The sequence below is a fragment of the Bacillus rossius genome, chromosome 1 (assembly GCF_032445375.1).
Source record: "Bacillus rossius redtenbacheri isolate Brsri chromosome 1, Brsri_v3, whole genome shotgun sequence".
NCBI classification, from domain to species: domain Eukaryota; kingdom Metazoa; phylum Arthropoda; class Insecta; order Phasmatodea; family Bacillidae; genus Bacillus; species Bacillus rossius.
In genome coordinates this window covers 12,624,595-12,652,422 of record NC_086330.1, presented here as the reverse complement: position 1 = coordinate 12,652,422, position 27,828 = coordinate 12,624,595, and the positions used below count along the sequence as shown (strand labels likewise).

The 27,828-nt window shown below is 44.0% G+C and overlaps 1 protein-coding gene across 1 annotated transcript in view; it reads right to left on the bottom strand.

The window, feature by feature from the left end:
• LOC134532297 (1-phosphatidylinositol 4,5-bisphosphate phosphodiesterase epsilon-1-like) overlaps positions 1-17,547 on the bottom strand; it is a 191,924-nt gene extending 174,377 nt beyond the window's left edge. The window contains 1 exon segment of the mRNA XM_063368719.1: positions 17,496-17,547. Coding sequence (XP_063224789.1) covers positions 17,496-17,513 — 18 coding nt within the window. The 5' untranslated portion in view covers positions 17,514-17,547.
• Positions 17,548-27,828: the final 10,281 nt, after the last annotated feature.

The following is a 27,828-nucleotide window of genomic DNA, read 5'->3' as shown; positions in this document are numbered from 1 at the left end:
TAGCGTGTTACCGGTTTTAGATGTTCCACGTCACTGTGGAATACTGAAAGTCTCGCTCGCATTGTTTTTGTATGAGAATTCGGTTAGACAATTATTACTATCAGTGGATAAACTGTCACTTGTAAAATCTGCGTGTAGTAACATGTTTTTATAATTAATTATAATTCACTTCAAAACTTTTCAGTACTGTGAAAAATTAATAATTTAACAATATTTGTTACAAAATAAATGTACAGTGGAGCCAGGAGCATTGTAATTAATTAATATTACAAATTGAGACTGTGAGTATGCTTTGAAACTGTTATTTAAAAAAAACCAATGTGATATCATTGTACAAAAATGCAGACAACACAAATGAAATGTTAAGTGAACTGAAGAGAGCACGCTGAGAGAATGGTTTGTTTGCCTCAAACAAAATATTTGCTTATACGTGGCGAAATTAATTATATATATTTTTTAATTCAAACAAAATATTTTGTAGTAGGAAAAAGATTCTGTCGACCCGACAAAATGATTTTGTCGACTGAAATGTATATTTGGTTGGGTGTAACAAAATTTTTTTCGTTGCTTTAAGAGGCCACTCCAGTGTTTCAGGGGCACTACGCAACCCGCATTAACCTCATAAGATTCAATGCTATTTTCATTCTGCTTATAACTAATTAACTAATATAGATTTCGAAATGATGCTTGCTTGATATGTAAGACAACAATGCTCTTATCAAAGCCCCTTTCTTCAAACACGTGCATAAATTATGGTTTTATACTAATCTTTACTAATAGGCATAAGTGTATTGTCTAGGTTTGAACCATAATTTATGCACATTTTTGAAGAAAGGGGCTTTGATAAGAGCATCGTTGTCTTACATATCAAGCAAGCATCATTTCGAAATCTATATTAGTTAATAAGTTATAAGCAGAATGAAAATAGCATTGAATCTTATGAGGTTAACGCGGGTTGCGTAGTGCCCCTGAAACACTGGAGTGGCCTCTTAACGAGTTTGGTTGAAATGACAAAAAATATTTCGTTCCGCCGAGTGAATATTTTGTTCCGCCACGTATGAGCAAATGTCCGTGCGGGCAGAGGCAGGCGTGGGCGCGAGTGTGTCGGCTCGCCCGTGGGGGCTACTCACGCAGGGCCGCGGCGACGCCACCTGTTGCAGCTGTGCGACCGCTCCACGGCGCAGACACGTGCTGACTGCGCGCCGCGGGACTTCGGCGTCGCCCGCATCGCTGCCCGCCGTCGCTATGGCAACAGCGCGCCACCGCGCCCGCCGCTATATACCTGCACCGCGCGCGGCCCGCCCCCCTCCCCAACCCCTCTACCAGCCTACCATCCCCCGTCTTCGACGCCAACGACAATCGATATGCGCCGTCCGCGTGCAATCACGCGCTCACGCGCAGGTCTCGCTCATCTGCGGACAGCCACGTAGCGACGTGTGCCACGCATGAGCCGGTGTGCTGGACGCAAGCCCCGGCAGAGCCTTAAATCTGCACGCGGCTGGAAAAAAACAACCCCCCGGGTCCCCCGCGCCGCACGCTGCCCGCAACGCAGCCTCGCTGCTCTGGTTGCATATGCTCCAGGCGCTACGACGTTACTCGGTCGCAAACAGCATGCCCCGGGGCTATCGTCGGCCAACAGTGGCTCGTGTCTCATCGGCGAGCCAGTCGACAGCACGATGAGGGTCGGGGGGAATCGCGAGACGTGGCAGTGATGGGATGAAATGGCGCGAAATACAAAGAGCACCCCGGGATAACCCCCCCCCTTTCCGCTCGTAGATAGTTCCTCAGCTGTGTGTAAGCCTCCTCTGCTGGCTCTCAGCGTCCTCGAACTACTTGCGTGTTCTGACCGACTCCTCCCACGGTCCGATCACTAGAGACCGGAAAAATTCGTGGATTCATTTCGTGACAGGCTAGAATCAAAACTCTATTACCTTCGTGCTGCTTCATCGATTGGGCCACAGTTTATCTAAAGGACTCTGAACTAGGGACCGGAAAACTTCGCGGGTTCAATGACTTGTAGGATGAACTCAATAGTTCTACGTACTCTCGGTCAAATGTGACCCACTCATTGGCTGCTGTCTTGTGAGACGTCCCGACGTAGCATCCTGTGATTCGATAAAGTTTTGGTTGGGTGTTTCTCACTTGGCCCAGAGTCATCCAGGTGAGTTGTGAGCCAATAGCAGAGGCAGCACTGAGGTATAACTATTTGTATTTTAGCCTATCGCGAAATGAATTCGCGAATTTTTCCGGTCCTTACTCTGAACCAATGAAAAACTCTAAGCAGAACAAGTATGTAATCACCAGCAAACCCAGTTAAAAGGTGTCACGAGTCAGTAGCCAATGAGCAGGCGTAATTTGGCCGAGTGCATAGAGGATCGTGGAGTCTATCCTAGAGGTCACTGAAACCACGAATTTTTCCAGTCTCTACCGATCACTCTGTTCGTCGATGGCTTCAGGTCGGACAGGAGCGCCCCAACAACCACCACGACGAGAAACGCAAAGAGGTTTTTGTGTAGGCGCGCGCCTTCTTCGGTGAATGCGTGGGAATGGTCCATTATTCGAACTGCAAACATGACGTGTGGTTGACATTCACACGTGGACAGATGAATGGTAAGAATGTGTGCACCGTCAATAGGCTGGCAAACGCACTACAAAATATATTCAGCTTTGTATCGTCCTAGACTTTAAAGGGGTCCCTAATATTAATTTAGGAGAGATGCCTAACCTTGGGCCCCCAAAATAATATGGGATGAAAGACCCTTCCTAAAAAAATGATTACAAATAATTTTCTTTAAAACCTGGAACTTCAATTACAACGATGGTTTTAATAATTTTTTAAGAAATTGGGATATCCTTTTCTAATAAATTAAACTTGGGTTATTTTATTAATGCTAACGATTAAATTTCTGTGAAATCGCTTCGAGACAATTAAATCTTTGAATGCTTTGAATACAAAATCATGAAAACTCCATTTGTTGTTTTTTTAATGCTAAAATCATTTCAATCTTACTTTCCCTATTAATGTGCATATTTTAAAGAAGAAAACTGGACAAATATAAACATGAAAATGTTCGACCCGGGGAGCTGGAGTCGTCTCTGCCGTTACGCGAGAAAGACGCGTTTAGCCATCTGTGTACGGATGCAATATATACTGTCTCGTGTGACTTATATCAAACGTGAAGAGTAGCGTCAATGATTTACCTATACTTCTACTACCATTTTTTTTAAATGTCGACAGCGTTTGTACCTTCATGTAGTTTTCATGCTCGTAAAAAACAACTTGTGATGCTTTGTAAGTGACAGTTGTTACTAATTTGAAAGCTGTCAAATGTATGGCAGTTACATGAATAGACTATACAGCGTAAATAAGTGTTTAAAGGTGTTGCTGAAAACTTTTTTGTATGATCCATGTTAATTTTAATTTATTTTGTCTTGGTAGTAGACATTTTCCATTGTCATTTAAAATTCTTGATACTAGAGTTCCGTGGCAACAATACTTATTCTTGGCTTCTGGGTCAAAGCCACGCATGTGTAATCAGAGAATTGCCCAAAAACATGTGAACCGTGCTACGAAAAGTGAAACACTTATACTTGCAAACGGTCCAATTCATGCAAGATAGAACCAATTACGAAAGTAATTATTTCTTGTTATTCCATCGCAAAATGCAGATAATTCTACAGATTTTAATAAAAAATATTACATTAAAATCGCGTGAGAAATTTTCTTGTGTTTACTGCGAGTAAGAGATCTCCATCCACGCAACGCGTCAATTCAGCGCTAGTGCTTTCGGCCAGTTGCCTCCAGCTCTGATGCTCCAGTCGGCCGCTAGAGCGCTCTGTGAACTACCAAGGAACGCAAGACGCGAAAATTTCAACAGCAACGTTTTCAAATATACCCGTCCATAAACTACTCACTGCACGGTGCAGAAAAAAAAGCAACGCAAGAACCGTCCAACTTTCAACTTCTTGCTTTTCCGACTTGCGTTTTCCGCCTTCGATATTCGAAGCGAAGTAACCCGAAATTTTTTTTGAGACTCAGAAGTAATAGGTAGGGACCGGAAAAATTCGCTGGTTCAATGACCTCTAGGATGAACTCCATAGTTCTACGTACACTCGGTCAAATGTCACCCACTCATTGGCTTCTGTCTTGTGAGACGTCCCAACGTAGCAGCCTGTGATTCGATAAAGCTTTGGTTTGGTGTTTCTCATCGGCCCAGAGTCATCCAGGTGAGTTGTGAGCCGATAGCAGAGGCAGCACTGAGGTATAACTATTTGTATTTTAGCCTATCGCGAAATGAACTCGCGAATTTTTCCGGTCTCTAGTAATAGGCTTAGAAGGCAACGGTGTTGTTTTTTTAATTGTGTTTATATCACGCTTAAAAATTTTAAACCGTTGCGTGGTAAAAGAAAATATTACTACTTGATGACAATTTGTTGTTTTCACGAATACGTCGTTTTGGAGACGTCTCGAGGATTCTCGTGCTTCGCGGACGATCGAAATTTCGTTACGTTGTTTTTCGCGTCGTCGCGTCGTTACAAAGTCGGCGCCCAGTCGCTGGTGCAGTCGAGCGCGCCGCTAGGAGGGGAGGGGAGGGGAGGGTAGGGCGCCCTCGTGCCACGCGCCAGCGTCCAAGCGCGAACCCCGCCGGCTCCCGGCGGCCAAATTAGAACAACTAAACAAAAAAAGTGAGCCGGTGTTTCGCGTCACGCCGAGCACGTGATCCGGGCTGGGGCGGGGGACAAAGGAAGCGGCGCTGGTCGACCGGACGGCGCCTGTTTCGGGGGCCGAACGGCGCCCCGCCCGGTGAAGAGGAAGAAGGCGCCCGGGAGCACGCCTGGCTGACGGTGCGGACATGTCGCCGCGACAAAGAGGGCGTGCCTGGTCACTGCGACAAGGGGTGGAGCAGGGTCACTGTCGCGGACACGTGGGCACGCCCAGCGGCCCTTTTTCGGGACCACCTCACGCGCGACCGGCGCACGCCTGCTTTGACCGCCTTTCATCATCCACCAAAGAAAAACTGTTTGAAAAATTTTTCCCCAAATAATTCACTTGTGAATCTAAAACCATTACAGCGTGAACTACAAAAAAAAAAAATTGGTTGTCTGTAAAGTCGGTTTACGGACGATAGTTTAACGTGACAACGTCATAACAAAACATTGATGAAATGATAGTTTCGTTAAAGTACTAAATTTTAAAGCTACTTTTGAAAAGCCCGCCTTAACCTATTTAATGTAATAGTAGATTCATAGGCCAATCGAGTGGAAGAGAGATAGATGCGGCGCAAGCGTACAATGAGCGTAACGGGACACAGCATAACGGGAAAATGTGCGTAATGGGACACTTTTTCGTGCGTGGAGCCGGCGTTCATCGATTTATTAGACGTTTTCACGTTAAAAAAAATGGGGTGTGGCTGTGTCATGGACACGTAACAGGTGATATTTTCTGTACAAAAAATATAAAATACGCTATTTTATGAAATTTATAATCATGTTTGAACGCTAGTAAGTCCTTCGGGCACGAAACGTGCACTAGCTGCTTCCCACTCGACGATCGTACACAATCGATTCCTACACAGTGCGGCGTCGATATGGAAGCGATTTCATCATCCACTTGCGTAATTTCAACCGCCCCCAGTTGCAGATGTACTGGCAACCGTCGTTGATCTGCTCGGCCGCATTCGTTCTTTTACGTTCGCGGCACTGCTTCATTCGGTCATATGGTGTTTTATTGGTATCATTCGATTGCTTTTGGGAAGCCCTTTCCAACCGTACACAATCTCTGTATTTGGTTTTGGCTTTTTTACGCGTAAAAGCCGACATTATATACGAATGATTATATATTTTTATTTTTATTTTAACACCATATATTCACTGTAAATGTTTTACAGTTACGTTTTATATATGCACTCAATAGATTTTGACCAGAGCTGACGATTGTAACTCAAACGAACGTCGTAGCTTCTCCGAGTCAAAACTTACACCAAATGGAAATCTCGAAACGCAGCAAAATGACCTCAAAATGGCGGCGCTTCCCCTTCCACCGCGCGCGATTGGTCACAGTCCTCACTTAGCGTAACGAATTCTGTGACCCTTTAGCTATCCAGTGATGCAATAAAATTTTGGATGGAGATCATAGATATGTAGCTGCAACACCAAACTGTATCTCCCGATTTTGTTATCATTGTTTTTTTGAATTTCCTCCCACTATGGAAGCAATGTTATAGAGGTATTCACGTGAAAAACAAAGTGCAATACAAATATCAAGCTAATGGTATACCTTAACAAGTAATAGTTGTATTCCTAAAATCTTTGCTGGTGAAATGTATTTCAGGCTTTAAAAAAAAGGAAGGTGAGGAAAATGAGGCAGAAAGAAGTTAGATACTACTGTCCACTTAACAATATGTAGAGGTGTCCTTCCTTACAGAAGTAATATGGTGCTACATAAAAATTTATTACGAAAAAAAGTTATTAACTGGCGTTAAGCGAAAAGAACTGTTTTGAGTAATAGAACATTATATTAGTTTGCATATCCTCTTGTGTACTTCAGTTAATGCTTTGGAAATAGCTTGTTTTATGGGTGAATCTTTTGTTTTAACGAGCGCGCGTTTATTACCTTTGATGTAGTTAATTGGATATACGAGTACTTTATTAGTTTTTTATGATTATTCAATTGTGTTGGTGTTAATTTTGAAACTATTTTGTTTTTAGTGGAAAATATGAACTCCCGATCCGTTTATAATTTCATAGCCTGAATTATCAAGTCCCAATTACCTACTAGTTTTGTAGGATTAAATTTTAAAAGCTTTTCCAAAACTGTCTATCGATAAAATACTTAAACAATTATTGATTCTAATTATTTTTAAGGTTCTGTAAAAACCATAGAGTATTTTAGGAGTATTAATTTAAGTTACTCCAGTTTTGTAACATCTATAATGCCCTAGCTTTGTGTAGGAATAATATAGTATCAAAATGTTTACTACCAATAAAAATCATATTCTTAATATGATTTAGGTGCAATTACACTAAAAAAAATTAATGGTACTAACATTACAAAACTCATGTAGTAAAATTAAATAAAAAAAACAGACCACCGCGTTAGCCGTTTGAACTTTCCGACATAACTTCTTAATTAGACGCACAAATAATAAAAAACTGAACCTGCAAATATGCCTGCATTATTCAGATTACGCACTTATTAAAAACCTAACTGTTCTATAAATTTAGAAAGTTATTCAAGACCACAACGGGGCTCACATTGCTGTTCGAAATGCAGGGGACAGCACTCACCTCAAAAAGCATGATTTGACGAGTAGATGAAAGGTGCTACATACATTTATTGTTGAACATGAAATAGCAGTCTCTAAATATATGATAAATATGGTTTTACACTAAGAAAAATGAACCATGAATGGACAAAAAAAATGTATGTAATTGGTTTACATGGAACCAGCTATAAAGCTACAGTGCTACTAACACGAAATATGATTTCTAAAAGCCAGTAACACAAGTAACACGTGTTGAAGGAACAGTTGTACACCAGATAACTGACGCTATATTAACAGTCCAGACGGGTTAGAAGCACAGAAATTTGGTCCATGCAACGGAACTATTGTCTCAGTGAAGCCTTCAGGAGCAGGCAAGTACAATGCGACAAGAAACAAAAATGCCTTGTTGGACTTCACTGTGCGTATCGACAGCTTTCCCCTCCTGCCGCTGGAGTCTGTCTTACACGAGCAGCCATGACGTCACTAAGGAGCTTCATTCATCAATCGATTAGTTATTTAATTACGTCTCAGATTTTTAAAAATTATCTCCAGGTAATATTATGTTCCTCTTGGTTTTGAACATTATTATTTTTGTTTGCTTTAATGTATAGGTATTTGACTGGAAACTGTTGATATGTTTCAATCCGCTGTTTAAACCACAAATACGTATATAAACGTTTTTCTGATATACATAAACTTAAAGGCCCTTGAAAAGACATAGCTGAAGAAACTATTACTAGAGACCCGGAAATTTCGTGGATTCTTCTGTCCTCAGGAGAGAATTCAAAGTTATAGGTGTGCTCGACCCATGTTTACTTTCCCATTGGTTGATTTCTTAGCGAGAACATTTTTATCCTTGCTATTTGGCACTACCTGATTCGCTTACTTCTCTCCTAGCTGGACATCGTTGGCTCACGGTCTTAGAGGGGCGTGTCCAGATAACTGCGGTCCAATCATGAACACAGTGCGAGTGTGTGAAGGTTTGCATTCTAGCTTGCGACTAAATGAATCCGCGAAATTTCCGGGTCTCTAACTACTAACCAAATACAATTTCTGGCATACCTAAAAGCATATTTTACCAAAATGCTTTGTTATCCATTTAATACATATGTATGTGCCGCTTCACACTGAAACACGAGTAAACGTTACCACCGTTAGAGAACAAGAAACACGTTTAAAAACTATTTTAATTTTTGAAGTTATACTTCTTTAGGCGTGTTATGAATAAAATTATGAGAGTGAATTTTTAAGATGCGCGCGCACGATGCAAACGAAATTTTCACATGCGCTTATCTTAAAATTTTGTGATTGATAGTTAAAACTGGTCCATATCACTAAAAACACTTATTTATTGTGAATATTACTGATAAAAATTCTGTTTATAAACTTTTTCAAGTGTACATTAATTATATTTTTAAAAGTGAAGTTATTTCTCCTAATGTATTATTTAATTCCATTTTAAATTATTTAACGAATAATTAAAATACATTAATTATTATAATATTAAGCATATTTATTGATTTACATTATCAATTAAAACTTATTTAGATTATTTTACTTACATACTTAAATCATTAATATTATACACATGTTTATATTAATGTTGGATACTTAGTATTTATTCAAATTTTTTGATTTGATTGAATTGAATTTATACTTTACCAAACGAATTTATAATAGCACTCATTTATAATTTTATTGTTATTAATAATTTGCATGCAAAATTAATATTTGTTCTTTATTACGCCAAGTAACTATAACTTCTACCGTGCGTACATAAGAACACGCAACCATTTTTTTGCGCAATTTTAATAAAAACAATAGATTCGCTTTCGCAAATGTTGCTATTCAGCCAGTTTTGAATCCCTTGTTTAAACGAAATGATGCTGTTCGTTTTTGCTAACTGAATTTTCAGGCAAATCAGGCAATAAATTACTTTTGAAATTCATTGAAAAATGTTCAAAATTCATATCATCGAGTTATTCTCCAGACTTCTGCTTCTAATTAAAAATAAGTGAACCATTTAGAACAAAGTTTTTTCCCCCCATATGCATGCACAATAATTAATTGCGAACCTGCCCCTAATGGATTTTTGACGTCAATTTCCGCATTTTACTGCCGACAAGAAATTACACTATGAGTGTTTTTTTCGACGTTAACTACTGCTTGCTAGCTTCCCGACATTCATTTATTTGTTCGAGAGAGCGTCCTCACCTAGCAGCTAATCCACAGGTTTATACCAAAATATTTCTCTTCGATTTGAATTTTTGTTCCAGCTCTTGTTCTCATAGCATTACCTGCTTATTTAAGTTATTTAAGGGCCAGGCCAAATCTTTTTGAGAATAATCCCCGTGGATTTTTCTCCGTCCACTTCAATTACGTTTCTGTGCTATGTTTTCTTACCTGAAGATGTCAAAAAAAGTCAACCTGATTTTGATTTTTTCCCCTCTTGTCACAATTTTCGTTCAATTGTTTAAAATCTACCGCAGCACTATTTGTTTCAGCAACATCGTACGTCACAGTAACATTGAAATGTGTTCAGCATTGTTTACTTCTCCCCTGCTTGTTCTCGCGTGGTGTACCCGATCCAATATGAGATTTAAGTTCCAACGTGTAAGCCATTCCGAGAGTCGGATCGTGTAACTCGGACTACGCGAGAAGAATGTTCTCAGGTAGCAGACATCTGCTTGAGTACTACCCCACCCCCTCTCTCACTTAACTACGTGCTCATCACGTGACTAACCAGTGACAGTAGGTTATGCACAGGTTTTTTTAAAATTATTCCGAGTTATAGTCACTACTTCCGAGTTATAGTCACTACTTCTGAGTTATAGTCACTGCTTTCGAGTTGTAGTATTATAACTTCCGAGTTATAGTCACTGCTTCTGAGTTATAGTCACTACTTTCGAGTTGTAGTATTACAACTTCCGAGTTATAGTCACTGCTTCTAAGTTATAGTCACTACTTTCGAGTTGTAGTATTATAACTTCCGAGTTATAGTCACTACTTCCGAGTTGCAGTATTATAACTTCCGACTTATAGTCACTGCTTCTGAGTTATAGTCACTACTTCCGAGTTATAGTCACTACTTTCGAGTTATAGTATTATAACTTCCGAGTTGTAATCACGACTTACGAGATATAGTTACTACTTCGGCTCCTTTCACATTATCCTTGCAGTATGGACGCACAAAGAAATTATTTTTGTCACTTAACACTACACCATATTCTTCCGGAATTGGATCGGTTGTTGCAGCCATGCACAGAATACAGAAATTATGCGATGTGTTGAGTTTGATTCAAAGATGTAAAAAAAAAGCGAACTATACTGGTTTGAGTACATCCTCTTTTAATGAGAAAGATTAAAAAGGAGCGCATTTCTTCTATTTCAAGAACTGTGACAAGATGAAAAGAATACTTTTAATTATTTTCGTATGCCAGTGATAACATCCGATGGACTTAACGATCTTCTCAGAGTTCATTTGCAACATCAAAACACGAAGATAAAGAACTATATTCAGCCCATAGAAATTGTAGCTACGTCACTTTAGTGAATATTATTGCAAAAAAAAATGGAACACCCTAAGAAAAGTTTTTGCCTAAATATTAATAATGTAATTTGGTTGCGATAAATATTATATCGTAGTTTAATGAATTACCTAAATAAATTTCTGCACTTAAATGCTTGCTTGTATTATTAGGTAACATATATAGGCAAACAAAAAATTTAATTCAATAAATTACATTTCTGGAAAACATGTTTCTATCAAATTAGCAGGTAAAAATGTCTTCGTAGCCGTTGTAGATGTACCATGTAGACATCAAAGCAGTACCTAAATGGAACCGAACGAGGTATTTAAAACTACTTCGAGTAAAAGAAATATGAAATGTAACATTTTTAGCAGTAAATAGTATATAAATTGATCATCAAAAAGAAGGTTTTACTCTGGTCAGTAGGAAGAGTGGCAAAAAATATCAGAAGTAGAATAATTGTCTGTGACTTGTACTGGAAGAAGAACCTCGGTTCAAAAAGGAAGTGAAACACCTACCTCATAAGCTAGACCTAGGTCTTGGCTGCGAGGTAGCAGACCGGTAGGCAGTCAGTCCTACAGGCAGCTGGCAATGAGGAAGGGCACTCTTACCTTTTGCGGTTGGAAAGAGGACCTCACGTCGAAGAGACTGAGGGACTACCGACCTTGGTGAACTTGGCCATTGTCTTGGTGACGAGGTGGCACGCCAGCTCTGGAAGTTATCCAGGCAGCTATTAGCAAGATGGGTATCCCTACCTTGTATGGCCTAAGGCTCTAGGCAGCTCACGAAGAGCAACACTAACTTGTGTGGCTGGACGCCCTCACATTAAAGATGGAGGTACATACACCTACATTGATGAACTTGTCTTGGTGGCGAAGTAACATTAAAGCAAGCAGTCTTCCAAGCAGCTGGCTACAAGGAAAGGCACTCTCACCTTGTACGGCTGGGAGAAGGGCCTCATGCCGATGAGACGGAGGGACACCTACCTTGATGAGCTTGGCCATGGTCTTGGCGGCGAGGTAGCATGGAGGCAGGCAGCTGGCTACAAGGAAAGGCACTCCTACCTTGTACGGCTGGGAGAAGGGCCTCATGCCGATGAGACGGAGGGACACCTACCTTGATGAGCTTGGCCATGGTCTTGGCGGCGAGGTAGCATGGAGGCAGGCAGCTGGCTACAAGGAAAGGCAATCCTACATTGTACGGCTGGGAAAAGGGCCTCACGCCGATGAGATGGAGGGACACCTACCTTGATGAGCTTGGCCATGGTCTTAGCGGAGAGGTAGCATGGAGGCAGGCAGCTGACTACAAGGAAAGGCACTCCTACCTTATACGGCTGGGAGAAGGGCCTCACGCCGATGAGATGGAGGGACACCTACCTTGATGAGCTTGGCCATGGTCTTGGCGGCGAGGTAGCATGGAGGCAGGCAGCTGGCTACAAGGAAAGGCACTCCTACTTTGTACGGCTGGGGGAAGGGACTCACGCTGATGAGACGGAGGGACACCTACCTTGATGAGCTTGGCCATGGTATTGGCGGCGAGGTAGCATGGAGGCAGGCAGCTGGCTACAAGGAAAGGCACTCCTACCTTGTACGGCTGGGAGAAGGGCCTCACGCCGATGAGATGGAGGGACACCTACCTTGAAGAGCTTGGCCATAGACTTGGAGGCGAGGTAGCATGGAGGTAGGCAGCTGGCTACAAGGAAAGGCACTCCTACCTTGTACGGCTGGGAGAAAGGGCCTCATGCCGATGAAACGGAGGGACACCTACCTTGATGAGCTTGGCCATGGTCTTGGCGGTGAGGTAGCATTGAAGGCAGGCAGCTGGCTACAAGGAAAGGCACTCCTACTTTGTACGGCTGGGGGAAGGGCCTCACGCCGATGAGACGGAGGGACACCTACCTTGATGAGCTTGGCCATGGTCTTGGCGGTGAGGTAGCATGGAGGCAGGCAGCTGGCTACAAGGAAAGGCACTCCTACCTTGCACGGCTGGGGGAAGGGCCTCACGCCGATGAGATGGAGGGACACCTACCTTGATGGGCTTGGCCATGGTCTTGGCGGCGCGGTAGCATGGAGGCAGGCAGCTGGCTACAAGGAAAGGCACTCCTACCTTGTACGGCTGGGAAAAGGGCCTCACGCCGATGAGATGGAGGGACACCTACCTTGATGAGCTTGGCCATGGTCTTGGCGGTGAGGTAGCATGGAGGCAGGCAGCTGGCTACAAGGAAAGGCACTCCTACCTTGCACGGCTGGGAGAAGGGCCTCACGCCGATGAGACGGAGGGACACCTACCTTGATGAGCTTGGCCATGGTCTTGGCGGCGAGGTAGCAGGGCGGCAGGCAGCTGGCTACAAGGAAAGGCACTCTCACCTTGTACGGCTGGGAGAAGGGCCTCATGCGGATGAGATGGAAGAACACCTATTTTGATGAGCTTGGCCATGGTCTTGGCGGCGAGGTAGCATGGAGGCAGGAAGCTGGCTACAAGGAAAGGCACTCTTACCTTGTACGGCTGGGAGAAGGGCCCCACGCCGATGAGATGGAGGGACACCTAATTTGATGAGCTTGGCCATGGTCTTGGCGGCGAGGTAGCAGGGCGGCAGGCAGCTGGCTACAAGGAAAGGCACTCCTACCTTGTACGGCTGGGGGAAGGGCCTCACGCCGATGAGACGCAGGGGAAATCTACCTTGATGAGCTTGGCCATGGTCTTGGCGGCGAGGTAGCAGGGCGGCAGACAGCTGGCTACAAGGAAAGGCACTCCTACCTTGTAAGGCTGGGGGAAGAGCCTCACGCCGATGAGACGGAGGGACACCTACCTTGATGAGGTTGGCCATGGTCTTGGCGGCGAGGAAGCAGGGCGGCAGGCAGCTGGCTACAAGGAAAGGCACTCTTACCTTGCACGGCTTGAGAAGGGCCTCACGCCGATGAGACGGAGGGACACCTACCTTGATGAGCTTGGCCATGGTCTTGGCGGCGAGGAAGCAGGGCGGCAGGCAGCTGGCTACAAGGAAAGGCACTCCTACCTTGCACGGCTGGGAGAAGGGCCTCACGCCGATGAGTTGGAGGAACTCCTACCTTGATGAGCTTGGCCATGGTCTTGGCGGCGAGGCAGGCAACTGGCTACAAGGAAAGGCACTCCTACCTTGTACGGCTGGGAGAAAGGCCTCACGCCGTTGAGACGGAGGGACACCTACCTTGATGAGCTTGGCCATGGTCTTGGCGGCGAGGTAGCAAGGCGGCAGGCAGCTGGCTACAAGGAAAGGCACTCTTACCTTGCACGGCTGGGAGAAGGGCCTCACGCCTATGAGATGGAGGGACACCTACCTCGATGAGCTTGGCCATGGTCTTGGCGGCGAGGTAGCATGAAGGCAGGCAGCTGGCTACAAGGAAAGAAACTCTAACCTTGCATGGCTGGGGGAAGGGCCTCATGCCGATGAGATGGAGGGACACCTACCTTGATGAGCTTGGCCATGGTCTTGGCGGCGAGGTAGCAGTGCGGCAGGCATCTGGCAAGAAGGAAGGGCACTCTTACCTTGCACGGCTGGGAGAAGGGCCTCACGCCGATGAGATGGAGGGACACCTACCTTGATGAGCATGGCCATGGTCTTGGCGGCGAGGTAGCAGGGCGGCAGGCAGCTGGCTACAATGAAAGGCACTAAAACCTTGTACGGCTGGGAGAAGGGCCTCATGCCGATGAGATGGAAGAACACCTACCTTGATGAGCTTGGCCATGGTCTTAGCGGCAAGGTAGCCGGGTGGCAGACAGCTGGCAAGAAGGAAGGGCACTCTTACCTTGTATGGCTGGGTGAAGGGCATCACGCCGATGAGATGGAGGGACACCTACCTTGATGAGCTTGGCCATGGTCTTGGCGGCGAGGTAGCATGGAGGCAGGCAGCTGGCTACAAGGAAAGGCACTCCTACCTTGTATGGCTGGGTGAAGGGCCTCACGCCGATGAGACGGAGGGACACCTACCTTGATGAGCTTGGCCATGGTCTTGGCGGCGAGGTAGCATGGAGGCAGGCAGTTGGCCAGATGGAAAGGCACTCCTACCTTGCACGGCTGGGAGAAGGGCCTCACGCCTATGAGATGGAGGGACACCTACCTTGATGAGCTTGGCCATGGTCTTGGCGGCGAGGTAGCATGGAGGCAGGCAGCTGGCAAGAAGGAAAGGATCTCTCACCTTGTACGGCTGGGAGAAGGGCCTCACGCCTATGAGATGGAGGGACACCTACCTTGAGGAGCTTGGCCATGGTCTTGGCGGCGAGATAGCATGGAGGCAGGCAGCTGGCAAGAAGGAAAGGCACTCTCACCTTGCACGGCTGGGGGAAGGGCCTCACGCTGATGAGACAGAGGGACACCTACCTTGATGAGCTTGGCAATGGTCTTGGCGGCGAGGTAGCATGGAGGCAGGCAGCTGGCTACAAGGAAAGGCACTCCTACCTTGTACAGGCTGGGAGAAGGGCCTCACGCCGATGAGATGGAGGGACACCTACCTTGAAGAGCTTGGCCATGGTCTTGGAGGCGAGGTAGCATGGAGGTAGGCAGCTGGCTACAAGGAAAAGGAACTCCTACCTTGTACGGCTGGGAGAAAGGGCCTCATGCCGATGAGATGGAAGGACACCTTTCTTGATAAGCTTGGCCATGGTCTTGGCGGCAAGGTAAAGGGTGGCAGACAGCTGGCAAGAAGGAAGGGCACTCTTACCTTGTATGGCTGGGTGAAGGGCCTCACGCCGATGAGATAGAGGGACACCTACCTTGATGAGCTTGGCCATGGTCTTGGCGGCGAGGTAGCATGGAGGCAGGCAGCTGGCAAGAAGGAAAGGCACTATTACCTTGTATGGCTGGGTGAAGGGCCTCGCACCGATGAGATGGAGGTACACCTACCTTGATGAGCTTGGCCATGGTCTTGGCGGCGAGGTAGCATGGAGGGAGGCAGCTGGCAAGAAGGAAAGGCACTCTTACCTTGCACGGCTGGGAGAAGGGCCTCTCGCCTATGAGATGGAGGGACACCTACTTTGATGTGCTTGACCATGGTCTTGGCGGCGAGGTAGCCAAGGAGGCAGGCAGCTGGCTACAAAGAAAGACACTCTCACCTTGCACGGCTGGGAGAAGGGCCTCACGCCTATGAGATGGAGGGACACCTACCTTGATGAGCTTGGCCATGGTCTTGGCGGTGAGGTAGCATGGAGGCAGGCAGCTGGCAAGAAGGAAAGGCACTCTTACCTTGCATGGCTGGGAGAAGGGCCTCACGCCTATGAGATGGAGGGACACCTACCTTGATGAGCTTGGCCATGGTCTTGGCGGCGAGGTAGCATGGAGGCAGGCAGCTGGCAAGAAGGAAAGGCACTCTTACCTTGCACGGCTGGGAGAAGGGCCTCACGCCTATGAGATGGAGGGACAGCTACCTTGATGAGCTTGGCCATGGTCTTGGCGGCGAGGTAGCATGGAGGCAGGCAGCTGGCAAGAAGGAAAGGCACTCTTACCTTGCACGGCTGGGAGAAGGGCCTCTCGCCTATGAGATGGAGGGACACCTACTTTGATGAGCTTGGCCATGGTGTTGGCGGCGAGGCAGCATTGAGGCAGGAAGGTGGCTACAAAGAAAGACACTCTCACCTTGTACGGCTGGGAGAAGGGCCTCATGCCGATGAGATGGAGGGACACCTACCTTGATGAGCTTGGCCATGGTCTTGGCGGCGAGGTAGCAGGGCGGCAGGCAGCTGGCTACAAGGAAAGGCACTCTCACCTTGTACGGCTGGGAGAAGGGCCTAATGCGGATGAGATGGAAGAACACCTATTTTGATGAGCTTGGCCATGGTCTTGGCGGCAAGGTAGCAGGGTGGCAGACAGCTGGCAAGAAGGAAGGGCACTCTTACCTTGTATGGCTGGGTGAAGGGCCTCACGCCGATGAGATGGAGGGACACCTACCTTGATGAGCTTGGCCATGGTCTTGGCGGCGAGGTAGCATGGAGGCAGGCAGCTGGCAAGAAGGAAAGGCACTCTTACATTGTATGGCTGGGTGAAGGGCCTCACGCCGATGAGACGGTGGGACACCTACCTTGATGAGCTTGGCCATGGTCTTGGCGGCGAGGTAGCATGGAGGCAGGCAGTTGGCCAGAAGGAAAGGCACTCCTACCTTGCACGGCTGGGAGAAGGGCCTCACGCCTATGAGATGGAGGGACACCTACCTTGAGGAGCTTGGCCATGGTCTTGGCGGCGAGATAGCATGGAGGCAGGCAGCTGGCAAGAAGGAAAGGCACTCTCACCTTGCACGGCTGGGGGAAGGGCCTCACGCCGATGAGACAGAGTTACACCTACCTTGATGAGCTTGGCCATGGTCTTGGCGGCGAGGTAGCAGGGCGGCAGGCAGCTGGCTACAAGGAAAGGCACTCTCACCTTGTACGGCTGGGAGAAGGGCCTCACGCCGATGAGACGAAGGGACACCTACCTTGATGAGCTTGGCCATGGTCTTGGCGGCGAGGTAGCATGGCGGCAGGCAGTTGACTACAAGGACAGGCACTCTCACCTTGTACGGCTGGGAGAAGTGCCTCACGCCGATGAGACGGAGGGACACCTACCTTGATGAGCTTGGCCATGGTCTTGGCGGCGAGGTAGCATGGCGGCAGGCAGTTGGCTACAAGGACAGGCACTCTCACCTTGTACGGCTGGGAGAAGTGCCTCACGCCGATGAGACGGAGGGACACCTACCTTGATGAGCTTGGCCATGGTCTTGGCGGCGAGGTAGCAGGGCGGCAGGCAGTCTTCCAGGCGGCCGGCCGGCAGGAAGGGGGCCTGGGACGAACTGGACGGGTAGCAGCGCCTCAGCAGGCTGGCGGGGGTGGTGGGGGCCTGGCCCCTGGGGGCGGCCACAGCCGCCACCTTGCGCCACGCCCCACTGTCCGCCGCCTCCTGCTCCTCTGTCAGCGGGCTGACTGGCCTCGCCACGCTCAGGCTGGGCACGGGCAGCTGGAAGCTCTCCTGCACAGATCACCCGCCAGCCGTTCATCGGTCACCGAGATACCTGATGGCCAGGGACACCTCTATTTCGCGATTTAATTTCATGTGAAGGTATTTCACAAAACACTGTAGCTTTTTCTAAGAGTCATGGCAAATTGTGAGGGTGCAGCAGTACTGTGACCACATTCTCATCGGCCCCGTCAAGAGCGGGACGACGCCTCTCACCGACCTCAGCCAATAACCACAGGATAAATGCTACAGCATTTTGTGAAATACCTTGACACGAAATGTATTCGCGAAATACAGGTGACCCTACTATTGGCTTATACATATACATACAAAGGATTTCCCCAGACTGATGTATTTTTTTCGGGAAACCTTGGAAGACCCAAATCAAGATTTCCCAACTGGTATTTCAACCACGATCTCAGTAATGCGAGTCCAATGTCTTTGTTCAGTCCCACCTCGCAAACAATACCTAAATAGTTATAAAAACAATAATACACTCAATAAATAACAAAATATTCAGTAATAACAATGCAACTCTTTAAAAAATTACACCAACAGTAATAATTAAAACACAATTAACTTATAAGATAAGTTTAAGCGCCTGAAAAATATCTACATTGGATGGTAATCACTCTTAAAAACTTCCAGGAATGCGATTCACTACAGAAGAATCTCCAAAATCTCTCGGAATTATTAGGAATAGTCGAAGTTTAAAAAATTAATATTAAATACGTGGATTGTGGGAGCAGATAAGAAACTGCAGGGGCAAAGAGTGCGGAGTGTTGGGCAAACGCAGATGGCCGAGGAAGAGGACAGCTAAAATTATTACGTGGTCCTAGGACGAAATGAAAAAAAAAGGTTCGAAATGAACCAAAGTGAATGATACGCTTTTTGGATTGAGGTATACATATAAAACAAAGATATATAAAAATTATTGGCTGCAAGGTTAGTGGCTCACGAGTAATTAAATATTCCGATCTCATTATTCGTTCACACAGAGAGCAGCTTACGCTTTGTCAAATAATTGCTGCTGGAACAACACAATAGTGCACTTCCCTCTGTAGCAAGCAAAAGGTAAGAAAATGTTATCTTTGAAAGATTTGTGCAATGGGAGTGTCCAAAAACTTACATCAAGTCAGGTAAGAAAATATTACGCACTGCCAAGGCTTCTTCCTGCGACCGTCAACAGAGCTAACTAGTGGTACGTTGCGCCATTCTGTTGCGCCATTCTGCCAGTCGATCCGAAAAAAAAAACCTTTCCTCAAGAAGCACTTTTTTTTCGTACCATGTGCGTCTCTGCCTGAGGTCGGGAGCAGATAGCAGTTCCCGAAACGTCGCTTGTTTCTGTTTTGTAAAACTATTGTGTTTGTTCGTCTTTTCGTTTTGTTGTGTTTTTGTCTCGTTTCAACTGTTGTGCTGGATTGTTTCTGTTTTGGAAAAATATTGTGTTTGTTTTCGTCTTTTCGTTTTGTTGTGTTTTTGTCTCGTTTCAGCTGTTGTGCTGAATTTTTGTTGGGGTTCAATTCATAATTTGTGTTGTTTTTTTCGTTCTCTTAGTCCATTTTTCTTTGTTTTTCCTTTGTTTGTTGACCATATTCCTGTTATGGAATATTATATGGTGTATATAGCCTGTTGACAACAGCAATTTTTGCTTAATTTTTTTGTTTTTTGTCTTTTGGTTTTTTTTTGAAGTTTTCTTCTACATACATGTGCTTAGCAATGGCGTACATCCGAAAGCTTACATAAAGTCATGCACTCCCATTGCACAAATTTTTAAAGATAACACGAAGAAGCACTCTGGACGTTGTGCCAACAATTCTGCGGCTAAAAGTGATTGTGGCGCAAGCAATAAACTTCATTTAAAATCGTTAATACCTAAGCATCACACACTGTGCTTCTTTAAAAAAAAATCAACAAGTCTTTTACACTAATAACAACAGTAAAGCCAATGAATTCTTGATTATGTATGCAAGCACAATATCTGTCCGTTCCCATCCGTTAGAACTTCCGATACGAAAAATTCGTCTACAGGTTTACAGTGATTTTTGTTCGGTATTCGAAAAAGATCATATTCCAATTTTCATCGTGAAGCAGGGCGTAAGTGGGCTTATCGCTTGCTAGATGTTCGTCTACTGGGAATTCGAATGACGACCTCACTGTCAGAAGCAGACCTCAGCACCATCAACACAGGTGTCACTTTATGTCTGATAAGTAGAGACTGGAAAAATTCGCGATTTCGATGACCTCTAGGATAGACTCCACAATCCCCTACACACTCAGGCAAATGCCACCTGCTCATTGGCTACTGACTCGTGACACCTGTCAACTGGGACGCTTGCGATTCGATACTTTTTTTGGTTGAAGGTTTTTCATTGGCTCAAAGTCCTTCAGATAAATTGTGAGTCAATCACAGAAGCAATATAAAGATACCGTTGTTTGGATTCTAGCATATCATGAAATGAACCCGCGAATTTCTCCTGTCTCTACTGATAAGTAAATGAACATGCTTACAAACTACGGTTTCGATGATGCACGTAATATGAATGTTTCTCTTAGAAATATTGTTGAAACTCATTTTTAAAATTAACAAACGTTAAAAAAGATTTTTAAACACCATGGTTAGACACACGTGCGATATGCTCACAAAATATCTGTAATATAAAAGTCCAATAACGCAGCTCATAGCGGCGAAATGGCGTGCCTTCCAAAAATACCACAGGTAGTATTTTCTGGTTGAGCACAGAGCATAAATGAAAGCATATAAATAAGACGATTATCAACTCATATGTACTTAAAGCCCCTTAACACACCCAACACTCCTATTTTAATTCCAGGCCAATTTTGAGATTGTTTCTTGCCATAGGTCAAGAACGATTGATTCCCTTCCTAAATCTTCCTGAGTAATTTTGCTGTGGCATAGCCATTTATAATGTTTTTTTTTTAACACTGTCGTGGATTTAAATATGTATTTTACATTCATACTAGCACAATTGTATAAAAGTTGAATCTCTAGTTGGACAAAACAAATGAATTATTGCAGTCACCTCACAGTTATAACACTTTATAAAAAGTAAAGAAAAAATTCTAAATCAATTTTTTATTCGTTAAATAAACCGAACATTAAATCAAAAATAAAATTAAAAATATTATTGCTTGTTATTTTTTAATAGACTTGGTTTAATTGGACATATATATATATTTCTTTCAGACAGCAATAATAGGGATTGTAAAAAGACTTTTATATATAGCAATAGTAGCCAACTTTTTTCATTATAAAATTTGTTGCGCCAATTAAATTACGATACATGATTGATTTTACTGTCAATATACATGTCTTGTCTGCAACAACAAAATATAAACAGTAACTCATCTCATGTGCCATACATTTTTCGTGAAAAGATTTTCAGACCATCTGTGAGTTAAAACTTGGTAGCATTGTCTGTGTTTCGAGGTTGGCTGTGTTTCTTTCGGGCACATGAATACTGAATACTGTTAAAACACCAGTCACAGTAATTCAGTGCGGAAGCTAACACGTCCTGAATGGCAGATGGCCACCAATCGCTAGCGGGGGATTATAACTTATTGCAGTCTAGTGACGTAGGGACTGGAATAATTCACGGTTTCGATGAACTTCAGTATGCACTACACTAGTCCTCTGTTCATTGTGAGTCGTCTCAGCTGGTTTGCCTGTGATTAGACACTTCTTTTTGGCTGAGGGTTTCCTCACTGGCCTAGAATCGTCCAGATGAACAGGTTATTTCCGGGCAAAGCCCGGCCTGGCCTCACCACCTCCACCCCCTAGAACTGAACCCATTAGGGTGTGCTAGGAGCACTACTTTTCTTCTTCTACCATCCAGGCACACCCTTGTTTTGGATGAACCCGTGGATGGAGTTGGCCTTGTTTGTTCTTCCATGTTTCCTGTAAAAGGTATAAATACCAACCATTCCGAGGGCCTTTACCAGAAATAACTTATCCATTCTGTTATTACCGCCGTGCCAGCAGCCAGAATAAAGACTTGTCAGTTGTTTAGATATATCCTTGTCCTTTTATGTATCCACACAATAAAAACACGGCCCATAGTTAGGGACCGGAAAAATTCGCGGATTAATTTCGTGATAGGCTAATATTCAAACATGTGAACAATTCTGCTAGTTCTGCTATTGGCTCGCAGTTTAACTGGATCTCTCTGGGCAAATGACAGACTATCGACCAAAGAAGCGTCGAATCACAAGCTACCCAGTGGAGACGACTCACAAGTTAGCACCCAATAAACACGCGTGTTTGCTTGAGAAATGCAGAGGATAATGGAGGCTATCCTAGTGTCCACCGGTGAGTGCGCCGCCCACCTTGTCCTCGGAGATGGGCCGCAGGGCGGACGGGTCGTCGGGCGAGGGCGGCGCGGCGGGGGCGGCGCCGGGGGCAGGACCGCCGCCGTCGAAGGGCCGCCCCCACGACTCCTCGATGCGCAGCTGGATGCCCGCGAGGCAGGCCGCCTCCTCCTTGCTGCAGTGCAGCTCCCCGCTCACCACCAGGTTCAGCAGCTGCGACACGGCGCGCCCCGCCCACTTCACACGTGTCCACACACTGAGGAGGTCCGGGAAATACAGGGTATGTGTCAGGGAAAAGTCAGGGAAGTCAGGGAAGTGTCAGGGAAGTCAGGGAAATGTTAGGGAAGTCGGAGAAATGTCAGGGAAGTCGGAGAAATGTTAGGGAAGTCGGAGAAATGTCAAGGAAGTCGGGGAAATGTCAGTGAAATCGGGGAACTGTTAGGGAAGTCGGGTAAATGTCAGGGAAGTCGGGGAAATGTCAGTGAAGTCGGGGAACTGTTAGGGAAGTCGGGTAAATGTCAGGGAAATGTCAGTGAAGTCGGGTAAATGTTAGGGAAGTCATGGAATTGTCAGGAAAGTCAGGGAAATGTCAAGGAAGTCAGGGAAGTGTCAGGGAAATGTTAGGGAAGTCGGGTAAATGTCAAGGAAGTCGGGAAATGTCAGTGAAGTCAGAGAAATGTCAGGGAAGTTCATGAAAATGTTAGGATAAAATAAGTGTAATGTCAGGAGAAAGTAAGTGTAATGTCAGGAGAAATTAAGTGGAATGTCAGGAGAAATTAAGTGTAATATCAGGGAAAAGTCAGATAAATACAGGGTAATGCAAGGGATATACTGGGTACTGTCAGGGAAAAGTCATGAATATGTCAGAGAAGTCAGGGAATTGTCAGGGGAAAGTTAGGAGTGTCATGAAAAAGTCAGGAGAAAGCAAATGTAACGTCAGGGGAAAGTCAGGTAAATGTCATGGAAATGTCAGTGAAATGCCAGGGGAAAAGTCAGAGAAAATTCGGTTGATGAAAAATTAAATTCGGGTAAATATCATGGAAAGGTCGGGTAAATTTCAAGGAAAGGTCAGGTAAATGTTAAGGAAAAGTCAGGGAAAAGTCAAGGAAATGTCGGGAAAGTTAAAACTTGCAGGGAAAGACAAGAAATTTATTTTAAAACCTGGAAGAATCATATAAATCCTTCCGTGATAGTAATTTTATGCTTCGGTATGCCATAACCCAGACTTTGAATACACGTTTTTTTTCCCAGATGGTGTTTAATGCATACTCATATACACTGTAAAATGGCGTGAGCAAGGTTCTGTTTTAAATAATACAACCATAGGGATGGTGGAGGACGGATTGTCTCCTTTTTTGGTTGAGAAAATTACAAAATAAATAATAAACAATTTTAGAAAATTCATCAGGACAAATTTGTAACACTTTTCGTGAAAAGATATGGAAAAGACAGGGAAAGTCTTCTACAGATAAGTGAAGGAACCCTGGTTTACCTGAATCCTGATTTGAAAAATAAACTGAACTGAGTGTTTGTAGACACAGCTCAGTTTATCACAAGTCTCTCAAGTTTGTCCTTTAAATTGTGTCAGTTCTCTGGAAATATGATAGATGGTTGCTCAATTATTCTTGCAACCAGACTTCACGATTACCATGTGGTTCAATACGAGAGTACATCTAACTTTAAAACCTTATAAAATTTGTACGTTTAAAAAAATTAAACGAGGCTCTTTCCTCATTTTCGACACGGTCATCGCAAAGTTTCCCACGCAACTGACAGATCACCTGAGCGAACGATCAGCTGACAGTGTTTTGGGAAGGTTGAAAAATATCGCTATAACTCCCTTGATGCGTATTAGTTATTATATCTTGTTAGAATAAAATCTAAAAAAAATTTGTTGAATTTAAATTCTAATGCGACCAAACATAACTGCAAGAAGTGGGGGGGGGGGGGGGGAAATGGGTGCGTGTACTTAGGTACGCGCGTGAGAAGTTATACTTCTTTGGAATCATTAAAAAACAGTTTTTAATTGCATGAAAATAGTTCTCCATGGTAGCGTTATTCTCCATGGTAGCGTTAAAAGTTTAACGCAACCTTGTTGGAAGTCGCATTAGAAGTATAACTTAAAAAAAAAAAAAAAACAAGGTTTGGAGAACGAAACAATTCGCAACTCCCTTGCAGGAACACGATCATGTCCGCTTAAATTGGTTGTTCCGAAAAGCGAGTACAACTGGCAGCATTATTGTATTCGTGGTGCAAGGATCAATCCTCCTAGGGTGGCCATTCACCCCCCCCCCCCACCCTCCTCTTTCTACACTGCCTGTCACTCTCGCCACGTCACAGACAGGCCTCGTGGCAGCTATTGGCCCCCGGCGCGGCGGCGGGTATTGCAGCCACCAATCACGGCACGCCTCCAGCCCCGTCGCAGGGGAGTTGGAGGGGGGTGGGCTGTGGCATCTCCACACGTGTCTATAAGCCCTAACGAGGAAAAAAAAATGTGAGCGAGTCTTTAAGTATTCGTCAGTGATGTGTAACATATAACTAGGGGCAGGCAATTTTCGCGAATAAATCTGAACGCCTACTAGACTGCAACAAGGTACCCGCGCACCGGCGGTTTCTTCCTTGTGATTGGCGACCGTCTGCGAGAGAATCCGTTGCCTTATTTGCCTGAGCCACTCAGGACGCATTTGGTTCCGCAATGATTTACTGTGACTGGTGTTTTAACAATCGTCATGTACCTGAAAGAAACTCACCCAATAGCGAAACACAGACGATGCTACAGTGTTTTAACTTTCAGCTAGTCTCGGAATCTTTTCGCGAAATATGCATGGCCCTAAATATAACCTCAGTAACACGCAAATACATGTGTTGTCATGTTGCAAATACACTTATAATACGAAACTCAGACACGAAATTTAATGTAGGTATACCTAATGCCGAGTGTAATAAATAAAAACGCAAATTTAATTTTTTTTAAACTGAATTTCTTAACGCGAATCACACGTAGTTTCCGCACCCGCCGCTAGAATTCGTTGCCGCAGCATCTACGTCGACTATCGAATCATTCGCTTTGCAGAGCGAAATGTATTTAATGAAACGGCTCTCATAAAAGCAAAAGAGACTTGAAAAAATACTACACCCTGGCTTTGGGCCTGATTTTCGAAAAAAGAATTTTATATAAAAATAATACTGCCTATCTTGTTAAAAAATCATTAAACATTTAATACTATTGAGTTTCCCTTTGGTTTTGTGAACTTTGGTTCGCAACATCCACCCCAGATGGCAGCACCGCGGTTACACATTTCCGTTCCATGCGTCTTCCGCTCCATTCACGAAAAGATTTTATTAATAAAAATTCCGCTATAATTTTCTGACTTCCCAGAGAATAGACGTCGGTGACGAAAAGAGAGAATGCGTCTTTAACCGGTCGACTGTAAACCAGTATTTCATGCGCACCAAGTCAGAATCGAAGGCCGTTCCAACAATCCGTACACTTGGAAGTATGTTTATAATTGTCCATTTGAATAAATTTACTGTAATAATTGGCCCCTAGATGGCTTTACTGTCTCCTCGATCAATTGGGGTTTGTCAGTTTTTGACGAGAGTTGAGCGAACTTTGCTAAATGGTAACATCCAGTATTTTGGTAAATTTGACTTACCGTCAGATTCCTTGGATTAGATTAGTGTTGCAGGAATTAATTTGGTGCTCACAATTAATACAGACAGTTCATATAACGACAACGACAATCCAGGTCTGAGGTAACTCCAAACAGATCCAGTAGGACTAGGTTCCATTCTAAACCATCATTCTGTTGCTGGCATAGAAGGGCGGCAACTGTTACCTTTTGTAAACTTAGTAGTAGAGACAAGATTTTATGATTTTATTTTTAGGCCAATTTCGTCTTTCAAACACGTGCTTTCGGTGTTAGGTACTATTTAACTTGTATGAATGATATATTATCATGAAAATAGCATATTATTGAACAAATGACACTTAAATGTTTCATGATATTTATTTTACCAAATCAGTGTCATTTTGAATGATAAAACATTTATTTTAAAATATAATAATACGTAATAAACATTTCTAGGACAGAACTACTCGGAACAACGAAAAAAATTTGGCAAGTATTTGTGCGTTGAAAAAAAATGTACCAACGTCGTAATGTAAAAAAGGGTTACTTATAACTGTTGCAAGATAAAAATAGGAAAATTATTTCTTCCAGTCTATTGAGCACATGCAATTCGGTACAATCTTCATGCTAAATTAATTATATTTATTGTATTTAATATATTAAAAGATTATTTTAAAGTGTTTGTTAAAAATGCTGATAATTTAAGAAGTTTAGTAACATTTGGGTGCTTTATGGTATATTAACTTTCCTTTTGTGTTATATTGTATTTTTACATGTTGGTGTTATGTTATGGTGTAGGTGTTATTTCGGATTTATAGCAATTCACCATACGAGGGGTATTAAAAAAAATACGTCGAATGAAATTTCATAGCAGCAACTGCTGACGCTACAGCTATTTGATGCAATAATCCCGATAGCCTGAGCCGTTGAGATAGTCAGTGTCAAGTTTGGACAAGTTGTGACTTGTCAGACGGCTTCCAGATTCGGAAGAGAGAGGTCTTGGTAACGTGTTTGTCGCGCATCATAGATAGGGACCCGTAAATTTCGCGAAGTCGTGGCATCAGGGTAGGATTCCAAGTCATAGGTGTGTTCAATCCATGTTTGCTTTCCCATTGGTCGATTCCTTAACGAGAACATATTTGTCCTTGTTAATTGGCACTACCTGACTTTCTCCTTCGTCACGACATTCCGCCGTGAGACACCTCGATTCGGATCCGGGAGTTTTTGGCTAAAAAAAAGGGGTTCCTGTCTGTCCAAATCCAGAAACGCTTCCATCATAGAATCAACAAAAGGGAAAAGTGTACATCGCTAGCCAAGGAAAGTATTTTGAACGAGAATTAGTTCAATTTGGATGCAAACTTATTACAAGAGACAAGGTATTTGGGTTTTATTTTTAGCCCAATTTAGTTTTTCAAACAGAATAATTCGGTGTTACTGTTTTTGTTACATAAAAAAGCCGTTTTGTAATACAAACTGCACGAAAATAGCCGTAAAATTTCTATGCTGAATTATTACGATAACATAATTTGTTATAAATAGCTCTAAACCAGTTATCTACATTCAGTAAAACAAAAAAATAAATAAATAAGCAATCATTTGAGGCTTAAATAAGGGATGGACAATAAAACAAATTTAACTAATTTTCCTGATCCACGCATTTTGGTACAATATTTTGTCAGGAAATAACATTCCTTGATTTAAAAGAAACATTTAAAAATTACTTTTGTTACGATTTAAATTAAGTTTTCGTTAAATGCTAATTAATTCCATGATATAATGGTGGTGTACCTGTCGGTGTTATGCGTTGTTATTTCGGTTTTATCGCGATTTACGATATAATCTTGTTCCTGATTATTACCTTGTTCGTAGAGCAGGAAAAATTCGCAAATTAATTTCGCGATAGGCTAAAATACAAATAGTTATACCTCAGTGCTGCCTATGCCTCACAACTCACCTGGATGACTCTGGGCCAATGAGAAACACCCGACCAAAGCCTTATCGAATCACAGGCTGCTACGCTGGAACTTCTCACAAGACAGCAGCCAATGAGTGGGTGGCATTTGACCGAGTGTACGTAGAACTATGGAGTTCATCCTGGAGGTCATTGAACCCGC